Genomic DNA, 15,053 nt, shown 5'->3' with positions numbered 1-15,053 from the left:
CAATTTGATGCTCAAAACCATAATTTTGAGGACATTTTGGCTAGTGTAAATGATACATAATGATATCTGAGCACATTCAGTTAAATAAGTTGACATATTTACAGGTTTTCACTCAATTCACTTGCACTGAAAAAATGCTACATGCAATTATAACTCTAAATAATTAAAATAGCTGTGTGACGGTTTAGAAAGATAAGACTCCGATCTATGAATAATTCCTTCTCCTGGTGTGATCAGCATGACAAAGGATTGTCAGGAAAGTGGTCACACAGATGGGACGTTTTATCATAGTTGTCACATCACATATTGCAGGTCATGTCATATTTCTAAATGAGCTTGATGATAGTGACTGACTGAAAAGAATTTAAACTGGACTCAGTGTATTGGAAAATTGAGTTTTTTGAGCATAGGTAGTCCTTACTCATTTTAACAGCATTTTAGTGAACTATACTAGTGAGCTCAGTTTTAAGGGGGGCAGTAAGCGATAAATAAGTATAAATAAAATGTTGGAGGGTTAATTTATTGACTCGTTTCTCCAACTCGGCCTCTTTCACTGCTGTTTTTTTTTTGCCGCACATTAATCTTTCTAGCTCCACTGGATTAAAATGGAGGCTCTGCACTTTAATTTCCCCTTGCCATGGTGCATAGCAGTATCAGAGCTCCTTTGATAATGGCCCTTTTTTTTGCCTTATTCATGGGGCACGCGCTTATCTCGGAGTCAAGAGTTGATCGAACCAACGCAGATCAGCTGTTTGTGGACCCCCAGATCCATATCAGCGTTGCTCGGCCCAGTGTCCAGGGGCTCCGCTCAGTTTGTGAAAGTATTTCCATCTTAACGTCACGGTCAGACATCTCCTGCGTGGTCTTGTTTGGAGCCTGTATTGAAGGAGTGGTGCTCAGAGACAAGTAAGTGTGTTTTTGATTGACTTTGACCCGGCCACCGTAACCTCATTAGATAAACCAACAGTGGTTGCATTGTACAGATTATTTTGGATGTTTTCCGGAGTTTTTTATAAGTGGCTGCTGGTTGTGCAGACAGAATCATTGGAGCAACAACAGGATTGATTATGAAACAGTGGGATGAAATTGTTTACTTTATTGAGTTATTAAAAAGGTGTGTATGCAAATATATATGGTTGCTATTAGGTTGTTATTGGACATCCAGTGAACCGTGTGCACGTCTGTGGCCGTTTCAGGTTCGGTTACTCGGTAAAGAAGAACCCAGTGATTGGCATTCTGGCCTGGCCGTCGCCCTGGGTGATTGTGATCGGCTCGTTTTTCTCCTGCTGCGGGGCGGGGCTTCAGAGCCTCACCGGCGCCCCCCGGCTGTTGCAGGCCATCGCTCGGGATGGTATCATCCCATTCTTACAGGTCAGTGCCAAGCAGATCTGCGTTTTTCTGTTTTTAGCATGTACCATCCGTTGTCTTGTTTTAATCATTATTTTCATTGGCATACTTTACACAGTTACTTATGCATATCGAAGTTGGCAGGAAGATTCTGTCACTCAACTGTCTCAGGGTCTTTATGCAGGGTTCTGCTCCACCAACAGTTTAACACCACAGACTATAATATTCTTTGTGATCGTCCCATTAGTCATGGGCTGCGTTGCGTTAGGACCAGGGTTTTTTAGGGTCTAACTTCATGTAGAAGGATTCTCTTTTTATCTCTGTAACAGTACAATGCCAATCTAATGACAAATGGTCAGCAACTGTCGCTTTCAAATTGTTTCAGGTCCTCTAACATTACTGATAGAAATACTTAATAATGAAATCTTTTTGACAAATGACGCAGAACAGGCAGCCTTATGAAGCAACGTTAGGAGCCTTGACATGTTCTTGCTTGGGTTCAAGGTGACTTCTTCAGATAACTTTACTCAAATAATGAATCAGTTATGAAATCTATACAGAAATTATAATCTATCACAGTAAGATTCCTCGCATTGCCAACACCTTGGGTGCAGAGGCTCTTTTAGGAATCCCAATCTTGTTGTATGAGGAACTGTACAATGAAAAGGAAGGCTTTATATTTCAAAATGCCATTTAAAAAATATATGAAACTTAATCTGGCTGCTGCAGTAGCTGAAGTTAACCCTTCACGATAAGATGTCTTTCTTTTCGGGTTTTTATGTTTTTGCCAATTAATTTAGTTCTGTACTGTCTGTCTCTGCATCTCTGTCCTTCTCAGGTGTTTGGTCACGGGAAGGCCAACGGTGAGCCAACTTGGGCTCTGTTGCTGACAGTTGGGATCTGTGAGATAGGAATCCTCATCGCTTCGCTGGATGCTGTGGCCCCCATCCTCTCCATGTACATAACTGAATACTGTAGAAGAAACAACTTAGAAATTGTCTGTTATTTTGCAGGCTAGTTTTCCACCTATTTGTGGTATGCATGCAATCGTTGTGTTCTTATTTCTCATCCGTGCTCAGGTTCTTCCTCATGTGCTATCTGTTTGTCAACCTGGCCTGCGCTGTTCAGACTTTGCTCCGTACCCCCAACTGGAGGCCGCGCTTCAAGTTCTATCACTGGTGAGAACAGCTTCCAAACCAACTGTGGCCCATATACTCAAATGTTTTGGTCATTGAACTGACAGCAATGTATCTGTGTGTGTTTGTGTGTGTGTGTTTGTGTGTGTGTGTGTGTGTGTGTGTGTCCTGTAGGACCCTGTCCTTCTTAGGCATGAGTCTGTGCCTCTCCCTTATGTTTGTCTCCTCCTGGTACTACGCCCTGGTCGCCATGGTGATAGCAGGATGTATCTACAAATATATTGAGTACAGAGGGTGAGTGTGAGCGTTTCTGGTAAAGGGTTGACTCTCTATAACTGGCAGTATCCAAGCAAACATGGCCACACTTTTGATTTATAGTCATACACAGTGATTTTACTCTCACTTACATCATTACTGGGCTGTTGAAAATCAATGCAAAGCTCCTTTATCTCACATAAACTTGGTCAAGACAGTAATGGGAAACTTACTGCACACTGTACCTATTGGTGTCTGTTCTGTTCGTAATTAATCTTTCTTACTGGGACCTGTTGTTTGCAGGGCAGTGAAGGAGTGGGGAGACGGTATCCGAGGCCTGTCCTTAAACGCGGCACGCTACGCCCTCATCCGACTGGAGGAAGCACCGCTGCACACCAAAAACTGGAGGTGAGCTTGTGTGTGTGTGCGTGCGTGCGTGCATGCGTGTGTGCGTGCGTGGGACTTTTCCGATTCATAAAGTTGTCTGTTAAGCTCAAATGGCAAACATTTGACGGCTGCATTCATCAGCTTGGGTTCACTATTCCTGACATTCTATAGACAAATAGTTGTGACCCCGTTGTCATTATCAGATGACCTCTTAATTACATTATTTACTTCATTTATCAATGATTTCATAATGATTAACATTAAAAAACAAATATTTCACAATTTGCTAAAAGTATGGAACAAATTCATGGGACATTTCCCCATCCACTTCTTGTGTCGGGGGTTTGAATTAAAATAATTAGTTACTTTAATAAATTTTTACAGTTTGTTTTACGTTCATTTTGACCCTTTATCTTCCTACTCAACACTTTATCTCTCTCTCCAGGCCTCAGCTGTTGGTGCTGTGTAAGCTGGACTCGGACCTGGCGGTGAAACACCCTCGTCTCCTGTCCTTCACCACGCAACTCAAAGCCGGGAAGGGCCTGACCATCGTCTGCTCAGTCCTGGAGGGAACCTACATGACCCGGGGCAACAACGCCAAGACGGGAGAACAGGTGTGTGCTGACTGTTTGGTCCTCTCTGGGATTCTCCCGGAAATCAATTACTCAAACTGGGGAACACCAGCTGGCTGTTACCCACTTTATCAATGTAACATAATGTATATATTTAACTTTTTACCATCTATGTCATTATATTCTAATGAGATATGATGTTAAAAATACTGGAGGTACTGTGAAGGTATTTTAAAAGCTACATATGAACCAATAAATCAATGGTGTGCTTTAGGCTGTAACTAGTGTCTGACGTTGGACTGTCGGTGATGTTTTGTTCCGCCTTGAACTTGAAAATGGACCAAAAATTAAAGCCAAAACACAGATTTGAAAATGATGAACTGAAATACGCCGCTCTCCGTTCGTTCCTCTCCTGCAGAACTTGAAAGCTGCCATGGCGGCAGAGCGAACCAAGGGCTTTTCCCATGTGGTGGTTTCGTCCAACCTGCGGGATGGTTTCTCCCTGCTCATCCAGTCTGCCGGATTGGGAGGAATGAAACACAACGCCGTCCTGATGGCCTGGCCAGTCGGTTGGAAACAGGCCCGGGACTGCTCTGCGAGGAGGAATTTCATAGGTAACCGACACGGGAGTATGGCAGATGAAATGTGTGAGCAGACGAGATCGCTTCATGTTCAGTGGAACAGCGACTCTCACACAACTCTCGAGTGCTACGACAAAAAGGCATTTAAAAAAGTTGGCCTTTGAGACAATTTGCCCCATATTGCAAAAAGTAGTATTTGTCAATCTAAATTTGCTGGTTTAATGAGTTCTTGAAATGTTAGAAAATCAAATTGACACAAATGTCGACCCCATGTCCCCATCTCTACCCCTGCAGAAACAGTGAGAGAGACGACGGCCGCGCATCAGGCTCTGCTGGTTGCTAAGAACATCGACCACTTCCCCGGTAACCAGGAGCGTCTGAAGCAGGGAACCATTGACGTGTGGTGGATCGTACATGATGGCGGCCTGCTCATGCTGCTGCCATTTTTGCTGAGTCAACACAAGGTACGTGTTTTCAACCCAACTCTTGCTTTTTTTTTAACGGGTGATCCGAACATCTAAGTATTAACAAGGGAAACATATTTGGACTCTGTATAGATTTAATACTGATGCTAATCTGCAGGTATGGAGGAAGTGCAAAATGAGAATCTTCACAGTGGCCCAGATGGATGACAACTCCATCCAGATGAAGAAAGATCTCCAGATGTTTCTCTACCATCTGCGACTGGACGCGGTGGTGGAGGTGGTGGAAATGGTGAGAGAGTCTGCAGTTATTCATTCATTCAGTCACGCAGTCTCCGAAATTATCTGCTGATCAATGACTTCAAAGCGCACCAGATAAGAACAACAGTTAACAGCGAATAAATCATATGACGATATTATTATTTTACTTTTTTTTAAGAACTTTCTTAGAGGATGAATTTACAAACGCTCTCTCTGTCCCTCCAGCATGACAGTGATATCTCAGCCTTCACCTATGAGAAGACGCTGGTGATGGAGCAGCGATCTCAGATGCTCAAACAGATGCAGCTGTCTCGCACCGAGAGGGAGAGAGAGGTACTGTACACTGACACACATTCCACACTGTAAAAAGAGTCACACAGACATATATGAAGACCTAAAAAACTATAGGCTTAATGTTGCTGCTTATGTCTTGTTAAGGTATATAAGGCTATATACAATTTTCCATGTATTTAAATTTGGGTTGCCAGAAAACACTGAAGCACATTGTCCAAACGCTGTAAAACACACCCAGTACATTTGATGTCAGATCAAAGCATAAGAAATGTGTTGGCATGCTGTAAAATGTTCAAAGCAATGACACGCTTTTGCAAATGTCCGTAAAATATTCAGATTTAATGCTTGAACTGTAAAACGTGATGTAAAATTGCCAAACTGTACAATCTAATGAGCTTTACTCAAAACTGTTTGGAAACTCATTTGTTGCAGAAAAAATGAACTCAAAATAATTTGCAAGTTATTTTAAGTCTAGGTCTCATCATTTTTTGAGGTTGAGTTTTTAAGCAAAGATAATCATATTTTACAGTGAACAAAACACTGGAAATAGAACAATGGAAATTAAATAACAGCCGTAGCAGATGCAGGTATTCTCCAAGCAGAGAAGAAGGTGTGGCATTACTCCAAGATGGCCTGTTCTACTCTCGTTGACCTTTGAACTCTTCCCTCAACCTTGCGGTTGTGATTGGACGACGGTCTCAGATTCAGAGCATCACAGATGTTTCACGCGGCTCCATAAAGAGGAAGAAGTCGCCCGGTGCTGACGCTCCTCCCCTCGACACCCCGAGCATACCGGAGGACGAGGTAGCCGCGGCGACCAGACTGCCAACCATGTGCCATCGTTCCATCCATTTTTTCATGACATCCTTCATCGCCATCGCCATCATTTCATGACAACTGCAATGCTTTAAAGACAGAGCTATCAGAGAGTTACAGGCAGCAAAAGCTGCTTTTAGAGGAAGACAAATTCTTAAATTAGTGCCTTTAAATGTGCACCAGAATCTCAGTTAGAGGACGTCAACACAAGATCCAATTCTGCTATTTCAAATCCTGCTTTTGCTGCAGGACTACTACCCATCATGTCCTCATCCTCAGTTATTCCAGTCACTCCACAACAGTCGAGAAATCCGTCATCCCATTATGCAGGGAAACATTATGGATTTTTCTTAACAATATGAAGCTTGATGTGAAAAAAAGTGTGAGAAAATGTATATCGAAATAGTGCAAAATAAATGCAATTGCAGAAAACGATACAGGGAATTTCAATATCTAACGAGCAAGTTCTAGCTAAAATCTGAATGATGATGTGGCACACGTGAAAAGAATTGCTGCAATTATTTTGATATACATACAAGCATGTGCAGCATGCAGCTGGAGTCCAAACATAGTAGATTTGATAATTTAATTGAACACTGTGATCGTGTTTGATTACTGTATGGTCCTTTCCACGAGTGTGTTCTGACAGTTAGGGCCGATATCACAACAACTGACGCTGTGATATCAAATGTGTCCATTTGTGATTCTACCAGGACATCACGTGTGCGTCCATTCATTTCATGCCTCCATTTGAACTGCCTCTCACCTGACTGCTCTGATGACATCCACGATTCCTTTGTTTTGTCTCCATATTACCACGTACCTCACAGCTGTGACACAGTGCTAAACAGTACCTGCTGCCCGAATGTCGTGTTAAGATAACCAACAATGTAATAAAAAAAAACAACAACCTGGGCTTCAGCTCGAAAAACTCATTGTTCTGTTGATACGAATCAGGACGATGAGACTCAACATGCTGAAAGTGACCAAACAACCTGTCCCTTGCTAGGCCCAGTTGATCCACGACCGCAACACGGCCTCTCATTCTGCAACGAACGACAAAGCTCCGGGCGCGACACCGGATCGTGTCCACATGACCTGGACCAAAGACAAACTGGTCAACGAGAGGAACAGACTGCGAGAAAGCATGGCGGTCAAGGACATGTTTAATATGAAACCGTAAGTAGATCCAGCTCTTCCTGACATGACGAACATGATGAGTAAAGTCAAACAATGTGATTTGTTTGTAGTTTATTATATGCTGCTGTGTTTTTACTGCCCTTTTTTTTTGCAGATGTTAAATCATAATAGTCGAAAAGCTCTTAGCTGCTATAAATCCACTGAATTGCTCAGTGATGTTACTATTTGCCTGTATTTGTACTGTGATTTGTTGCTAATGTTTGATGTCGGAAGAGTTCAAATTTTCCAGCACAGAGCCCCTACTATTTAAAACAAAAATCAGGGAAGGTCTCGAGACAGTGAAACTATTGAAGTAGCCGAGCGTCTGAGGGATGAACAGCCCTTACTTCTTCATTGATGTTGGAAATTTTGTTCTTGTTGTTTTCTTCTAGTGAGTGGGAGCATCTGTAAGTAACTTCATTTTTCGCTATGGCCTGCATGTGCATGAAATCACTGTGCGCATGTGCATGTATACGTGTGTGAAAATCATTTCTGCCGGCGTGTGTGACGGCTACGACTGTGAACAAAGATGGATGACGCCTCTCCCGCTGTACAAAACTGAAATCAAAACTGTCCTTGATACACGAGCTGGCGATGTCATTCCGAGCAAGAGCCTGTCCAAAAGCGATCGCGGAGTTGAGAGTCACCGTAATCGGGGCCCAACGATACATGTACTTGACCAATCGCGAGTCAGCCCCAGCTTCCAATCGTGACATTTCACCCCGTTTTTATAGCATAAAATAATTCCTTAAAACCATTATTTGGCCCATGTCCCATCTGCTTACATGAAGGGGCGGGGTTTATGACCTATACCGCAGCCAGCCACCAGGGAGGTGAGATGTTTTGGCTTTACTTTTGGGGAGCTGTCATGTCATCCATCTCTATGTGCAGTCTGTGTGGAAGCAGCTCACCAGTTCAGTTTGCGTTAGTGTCAGTGCTGCGATTTGTCTATTGTAACATATTTTCTCACGGTATCATATCTCTTAATCTCTCATACTGTACATCCTGCAGTTTGCTGATTCAGAGCAACATTACTGAAAGTGATCTCTGACTGCACAACGTGGTGGAGATATCCTTCACCTCTGCCGCTGCTCTAATTAACGCCACTGGTTTCATTGCAGCAACCAGTCCAACGTGCGGAGGATGCACACGGCTGTGAAGCTCAACGAGGTGGTCGTCAAGAAATCCCAGAATTCACAGCTGGTCTTGCTCAACATGCCGGGCCCACCGAAAAACATGAAAGGGGACGAGAACTGTATCCTTTCTCAGCCAATCAGCTGCTTATTTAGTCGACCAGTCACCTACTCAAACAGCATCTTAAAAAACAAATTTAAACATTAAAGAATATTTTCTGAAATATGCTTATTTGACCAGGAGTCAGATTGGAAAATTGACACTCATCTCTGTACACAAATACGCTTTAGCTCAGCTTAGCGTAATTTTTTATTTAACTTATAATGGCAATACCTCATTTCACTTAAATATTTTAAATAATATTTAAGTGAAAGTATTATTTTCAAAATGTACATTTGGTATTTTCAAAAAAAATCATTTGTGTGGCTGTTGCTGCATTCTCAGTATTTTTTAAATTTGATGAATTTTAGACCAATTAATTTCACATATATATATATATGGCATTGAAACAGCATTACCTTAATTTTGGTTAACAAAACTAGTTGTTAACTTACTAAATAAATATAAAAACCCAACGTATTTGACTGTATTTTCTTCGATCATTGACCTCAGTCTTTCTGAAATGATGGCCACAATATATCGCAATATTTCTATTATTACATTAATATGTAAGTTTAAACTAGTTTAAACAACATTGTATGTAAATGCTAAATTTGTAAAGTAGTTGTTATAAATAAATGTAGTAGAGTAAAATTTAAATGTAGTGCAAATATTAAGTACCAACAGATGTAAATACTTAAGTATGGTACTATCGCAAATGTTTCACTTGGACACATCAGAAATTGCCATGCTCGTTCCAGTGTACAGTATGTCTTTAACCCGAATGCGTCTCTCAGATATGGAGTTTCTGGAGGTTCTGATGGAAGGCTTGGATCGTGTGCTGTTGGTTCGCGGAGGAGGCCGGGAAGTCATCACCATCTACTCGTAGCTCCAAGTTCCTACCTGTTTAAGAGGACACAGGAAGAAAAACCTGGTTGGACAGTGGGAACCCAGAGGGCAGGGGGAGTTTAACGATGGACGGCCTGGCTTCAAGCTGGGACGTGGACAAAGATGTGGGGCAGAGGAACTACTGTAAAAAAAAAACTCACACTGTGAGGAAGGGAAGCACGAGTGCCGCTTAACATTCTGGAGGGACTATTGTCGCCGTGGAGGACAGAGGGAAGTCTTCACTGCTACACAGCCTGGGCTCTGTGCGTCGTCTGAGGGCACAGCAGGCTCTCTACAGCCCTTTCCTTCTGGGGCGCCGTAACGCCTCCACATCCTCAACACTGTGGGACGACAACAGTGAGGTTGCCCCGCCGAGATGCACTTTCTACTGGAAGAGATGCCATTTGAGTTCAACAGGTTATATTTCCTCACCAGACACCTTTCTGGAAGAAAGAACTCCAAGCACAACTTGTTGTTATTTTTGTTGTTGCACTTAGTAGCTTATTGCCAGTTGAGCCCATCGATTTCAATGAGGAGTGCTGACATAGTTGGGAATTCCAGTGCCATTGAGGGCACTTTACACGGCGTAACCGAAACTGACTTTGGAATGATGGCTGGGAACATGTTTTTAAGTCATAGTAATTCATGGAATGTCGTGTTTGCCTCATATCGCTGCATAGGACGTCGGAACAATACCGTACTATCAGGACAGTTTCAGGGTAAATGTGGTAGTATTGATCAATAGGAATCAATAGTGAAGATTGTTTTGAGCACTGCTCACCTGTTTTTTATTTCAGAGTCATCATTGATGTGCCATGCGTGACCAAGAAGTACACGTGCGTACTGTGTTACTTCATACACTTTTAAGTCCCTGAAAATGGGCTAATCATAAAGGTATCATGTAAAGGGATCAGTTGCCAGAACAGAACAGAACAGAGATATAGTGGTACCTATGTATTTATAAAGTCTTTACATACCATTGCAGCAGTAATCGTGTGGGAGATTGCCGAAATGGTGATGTTTGACAGTGAATGGGAGCTTTGCCAGAGGCTCCCCGAGAGTGAAATGAGTGTGAATGAGCCGATCTGGAACTCCTTGTGCGTGTGAAAGCAAACTAGTTCAACACCTGGGTGACGTTGATTGTCTTCATGATTAAAAGATCATTCCCGTTCATTGTAGCAGTGTTGTTGTGATTCCAGATCTCAGCAATTTACTCCCTTTAGTTGTTGGTTATGACTAAAAGTGCAAAAATAACTCAGACACTTAAGTTCATCCATTAATCCGTGCATGGACAGAATATCATGTTTGAAAGGCTCAGTAGTTTACACTACTCCAAAATCAATTGAGATATCCCTTAAAACCATATTGTTTTAAATTCCACAGATGTTCGTAGGATGATAGACGATGTCCATCTGTATCCGAGCTGTGAGGGATCATTTGCCTGCATGACCTAGATAGAAGAATCACTGAAAGTGAAGTGTTGATTCAAACTTTGGGAGGAATCACCCATTATGTGTCACAAAACACACATCTATACACGCATACTGACAAAAGGGCAGGAAATGTCAAAGCAGGAAGTCATCACACAAAGGAAACAAGGCTGAAATGAGCGGTCGGGTTCGGCAGTTAGATGTGGAGCACTGTAAATGTCCTGATTGCCTTCCCCTCATCTCAGCTCTAATTTTCCTTCGCGCTCTTCTGACCCACTCTGAAATGAGAGCCCGGCCTGTCTCATGAAGCAGAAGTGGTGAGCTAAGTTTCGGCCACCCGTAGCTCTTCAGTCTCACAAAGACGTCAACAGTCCCACCAGTGTCTCAACCACGGTTATAAAAGTGAACGCTAGAGCAGATAGTTCAAATTTTAGATTTATGGAATGACTTTGTGAAGAGAAAGTGTTTCCATAGACTGATCTATATGACACTGAGCCCTGACGACAGGCATTGCTCAAACTTTTTCCTTGAAAAGGAAGAAGGTCGGCACATCAATGATTTATTCCTGCAACATTTTAGATACATATGCTTCCATCAAGTATCTTCCCATTTGTAATACTACTTTGTACCTCAACACCGCAAAACATCACGTAGGTTAAATGTTCTGTGTCATTCGCTAATTGATGACCCAAAGGTGGCTTGTAATCAGACCTAGTGAGAGAGAACCCAACTCTGAACCTTCCTGCGGCTGCAAATCAGACAAAATCCTCCCCTCAACCCATCTTTCCTCTACATTGCATGATTCAATTTCCATTAAAATCTTTCCATTGCATGTTGTCGTGAAGTGGCCCTTGCCGGTTAACACAGAAAAATATCAAAAATTCTGCACCCATATTACTGACCACATTTACTCATAATATCTAGTTGTTTAATAGTGATCCAAATCTGGAAACAGTGGAAACACTGGTGAACAAGATAACAAATGTAGAAACACACACAAATATTCAGTGATTTTTTTTATTATTATATACTGTATACAGTATATTATTTACCCAGGAGGGCATATATTGTCTGATGGAATCCATTCAGTCTGACTCATATGAAAGCAGAGCTGGATTGTTGTCACCTCTTACATAACTGGCCCAGGCCCAGTTTCCAAAATTCAATTTAATCCTAAAATCATCATTGTCTCTTGCCTCACAAAAGAACAGAGACGATCTTGGAGCTGCAGTAAGAAGCTGTCAGGGAACTTGGCCCAGGATGAATGGCTTCCTGTTTGTCCTGCAGAGCGGTTAGCTGGGTCAGCACGCACAAGACAACAGCAACAACAACCTAAACGGTCTGATGCTCTGATCACTGTCTGAACTGCAACCCTGCTACACCATCTGCTGTCTGCAACCCTCAGTCTTTGTTCGCCTCAGAGCGCAGGCTGAGATTCAGAGCCTAATTTGACACTTTATTGTTTCCTCAATTACAATCTTGTCCTCTGGCCAGGATCCACATATAAAAAAACTCACAATGACCACAAATGTCACCATGAAAAAAACACACACAATCCCAGCGCTTAGGGAAAACAAGAGGGAGGAAATGACAGGTTCACAGTCTTCATTTTTCTAAATGTGGGACGCTTCATCAACAATGTTTTGCAACATGTTTGCGCTGTAGAATTTCTTGCTTCAGTTGTTTGAATGCAACTGATGCTGCAAACACGCGTTGCTACCCTACCATGGACTAATGATTGAGAAAAATATGTAATAAATAAACTATGCTTGCATATTATATGGTATATGTGAATTATGGCAGGTAAGGGGGGTGTCTGAAGTTTATTTAAATAGACGTGCAATGATCTGTCCTCGGGGGCCTCGAGATATGACATCATCAACACGAGAAGGGGCCTCATGACCAAGCACGGCACAGAGGCTCTTTGACTGCCACGTGAAAACATTGCCGGTTCCTAAAATGTTACCGCTGCACAAATGAACACGCTGCATGTGTGTAATTTGATAGATCATATGCATGCTTGTTCACAGTCGAGTGCACACTGCTTGTTTTGTCACAGGTTCAGTTTTGAGGGAATAATTCTCAGCAGCTTTAATGAATGTGTTTATACAACCATGTGCATCCTTCTCTTAAAAATAAAAAATAAATCATCCATCACTTTGATGATTGAACTATCTCAGCAACTGTTAGAGGGATTGCCATGAAATATATTCAAATATTTATGGCGCAGAGATGATGAATCCCACTGACTATAGTGCCCTTTCCTCTGGAGCCGCTTAATACATCCATGGTGCCCAGCGGAAGAATCACCACGTAGGTGAGAACTTCCTACTGGACAGGCTGCCAAGAAATTACGTACAGGGGATATCTGTACGTAGAATTATTCCTTCTGACCCTGGTTGTCCCTGGATTTTACAGCACCACAGCCAAGCTGGAGTTGTGCTTTTGATCGAAATGTCTTGAATTGTAAAAACCTGGGTGACACCCCAACAGAGCACTCACACACATACATTGTGTGGAAACGCTGCTCCTTGATTTGGAATGGAATGATGTAACGCGTTGCCGATCTGCATTGTAGTTCCGTAAAGGTAAGCAGTAAGTGGCAGCCCACACCAGCCTATCACTAACTATTTACAGTAGTTAGTTAGTTCATTGTCCAAGGAAGGGGACGCTCAGGTTCACAGTGCTGAAACAAACAACAAAGCAAACAGTACACATCAATGCATAGCAACAATAACAGACAAGGACGTGAACACAAAACATTGACGGAAAGATTTATTTACCATGCACTTCCCGTTAGCATTGCATGGAAAGCTAGGGCGTGTTAGCACGAAAGCCCGCAATGTGATGTGTCCCGAGCAGGAAACTTCGGTCGGTTGTCGTCGTAATTGGTCATTGTGACGTATACACCAAGCATGTCCTCCGCCAAGCGTGACGGCACTTTGCATGTCGCTCTAACATGCCAAACTTAGGTTGTGATAATGGTGAATATTATATGTGCTACATATCAGCATGTAAGCATTGTCATTGTGAGCATGTGATTTTATTGCGTTAAAATAGAAATAAATAAATATATATAAATATATATAAATATTGCATCATTCACCCCCACAAAGGACAACAGACAACAAAATTAAACTCAATTTCTATTTGACTATGGTGTGTTGACCATATCCGCATTTCTTTCTCCTAACCGTCCAGTTTTCAACGTTGAGTTGTGAAAGACCAAATTACAAATAGGCACATACCGATTTCCATTTAAACTGTAATTCTTGGTGTATTCCCATTTTATGTTTCTACAGTTACACACTTTGTGTGTAGTCCATATGTCGTTAGCCCGCTGTTCTTGACTATGAGCAGTCACAGATCCTCAGGACAAACACCGCTGAGGCCGGCCACAGCCATCATCTTCCCACTGCTTCCCCTGACCCTCCAGTTACATCTGGCTTCGGCTAATGTGGGAGGAGAGCTAACGAAGGAAAACACGAGTGGATTAGAGAGGGAATTTAGTCTGCGGGAAAGGACAGAGGATGGGGGGTTGGGGGGGGTTCAGGTTTACCTTCTTTCTCTTCATCCCATTATCATTCCAGCATCTGCTAATAGCGGGGTGTTAACATCACAACATGGGTAATTTCACTAAGACTCCATATGAGACTTTAAGCCCCGTAGCTTTGTCTCTGTTGGAAGGGAAAGAAAGTCCAGCACTAAGTGGACAAGGTATTTATTTGGGCTGTTTAATCTGAAAAATAGAATTGTTGGCTACTTCAGTGTAAAACACTTTACACCTTCAAGTAAATCGAATGCGTTTCCATGGTCTCTCGTGGATTTGACGATAGTGGTCGGACAATATTTTCTCCAGTGAGTGATTAAAGCACTGAAAACAAGGAAAGCAACCAGACAACAATTGCTGATACGCAAATTACACGAATGAGTCAAGTGACCTTTCTCTGGAGCAAATGGTCGTGGTGTTACAAATGAACTATTTCTCTTTTTAGTTTTGAAAACTAATCAACCAAAGAGATTTGCTTCCTGTACGTGGAGTATTCCAGTTAAAAGAGGGTGAGGAAAATTAAACATGTCAAATTGATAAAAGAAGGAATATCATGGGCAACATGGTGCAGAGAAAGATATTGAAAGAAAGATGTCACGCAAACCTTCTCTTACAAATGAAAAGTTGAATTCATTAGTGATAAAACAGACCCTTGCACAAGTTGAAGGGTTTTTCTGCAACTACCACACTTGTTTTTTAAGG

At 42.2% G+C, this 15,053-nt stretch overlaps 1 protein-coding gene across 5 annotated transcripts in view; it reads left to right on the top strand.

Annotated features, from left to right (window-relative positions):
• LOC118311006 (solute carrier family 12 member 7) overlaps positions 1-10,542 on the top strand; it is a 30,328-nt gene extending 19,786 nt beyond the window's left edge. For 2 of the 5 annotated variants that reach the window (XM_035634464.2, XM_035634468.2), the window contains 16 exons: positions 849-906; positions 1,197-1,371; positions 2,186-2,304; positions 2,427-2,525; positions 2,658-2,777; positions 3,042-3,146; positions 3,571-3,739; positions 4,116-4,311; positions 4,573-4,742; positions 4,861-4,992; positions 5,187-5,294; positions 5,958-6,059; positions 7,081-7,250; positions 7,643-7,657; positions 8,372-8,505; positions 9,281-10,542. In XM_035634464.2, coding sequence (XP_035490357.1) covers positions 849-906; positions 1,197-1,371; positions 2,186-2,304; positions 2,427-2,525; positions 2,658-2,777; positions 3,042-3,146; positions 3,571-3,739; positions 4,116-4,311; positions 4,573-4,742; positions 4,861-4,992; positions 5,187-5,294; positions 5,958-6,059; positions 7,081-7,250; positions 7,643-7,657; positions 8,372-8,505; positions 9,281-9,372 — 1,964 coding nt within the window. In that variant the 3' untranslated portion in view covers positions 9,373-10,542. The remainder of the gene's footprint in view (positions 1-848; positions 907-1,196; positions 1,372-2,185; positions 2,305-2,426; positions 2,526-2,657; positions 2,778-3,041; positions 3,147-3,570; positions 3,740-4,115; positions 4,312-4,572; positions 4,743-4,860; positions 4,993-5,186; positions 5,295-5,957; positions 6,060-7,080; positions 7,251-7,642; positions 7,658-8,371; positions 8,506-9,280) is intronic. The other 3 variants (XM_035634466.2, XM_035634465.2, XM_035634467.2) reach the window with 3 other exon arrangements.
• Positions 10,543-15,053: the final 4,511 nt, after the last annotated feature.

The sequence above is a fragment of the Scophthalmus maximus genome, chromosome 5, assembly GCF_022379125.1.
Source record: "Scophthalmus maximus strain ysfricsl-2021 chromosome 5, ASM2237912v1, whole genome shotgun sequence".
Classification (NCBI taxonomy): domain Eukaryota; kingdom Metazoa; phylum Chordata; class Actinopteri; order Pleuronectiformes; family Scophthalmidae; genus Scophthalmus; species Scophthalmus maximus.
This window is presented reverse-complemented; position numbering and strand designations above follow the sequence as displayed.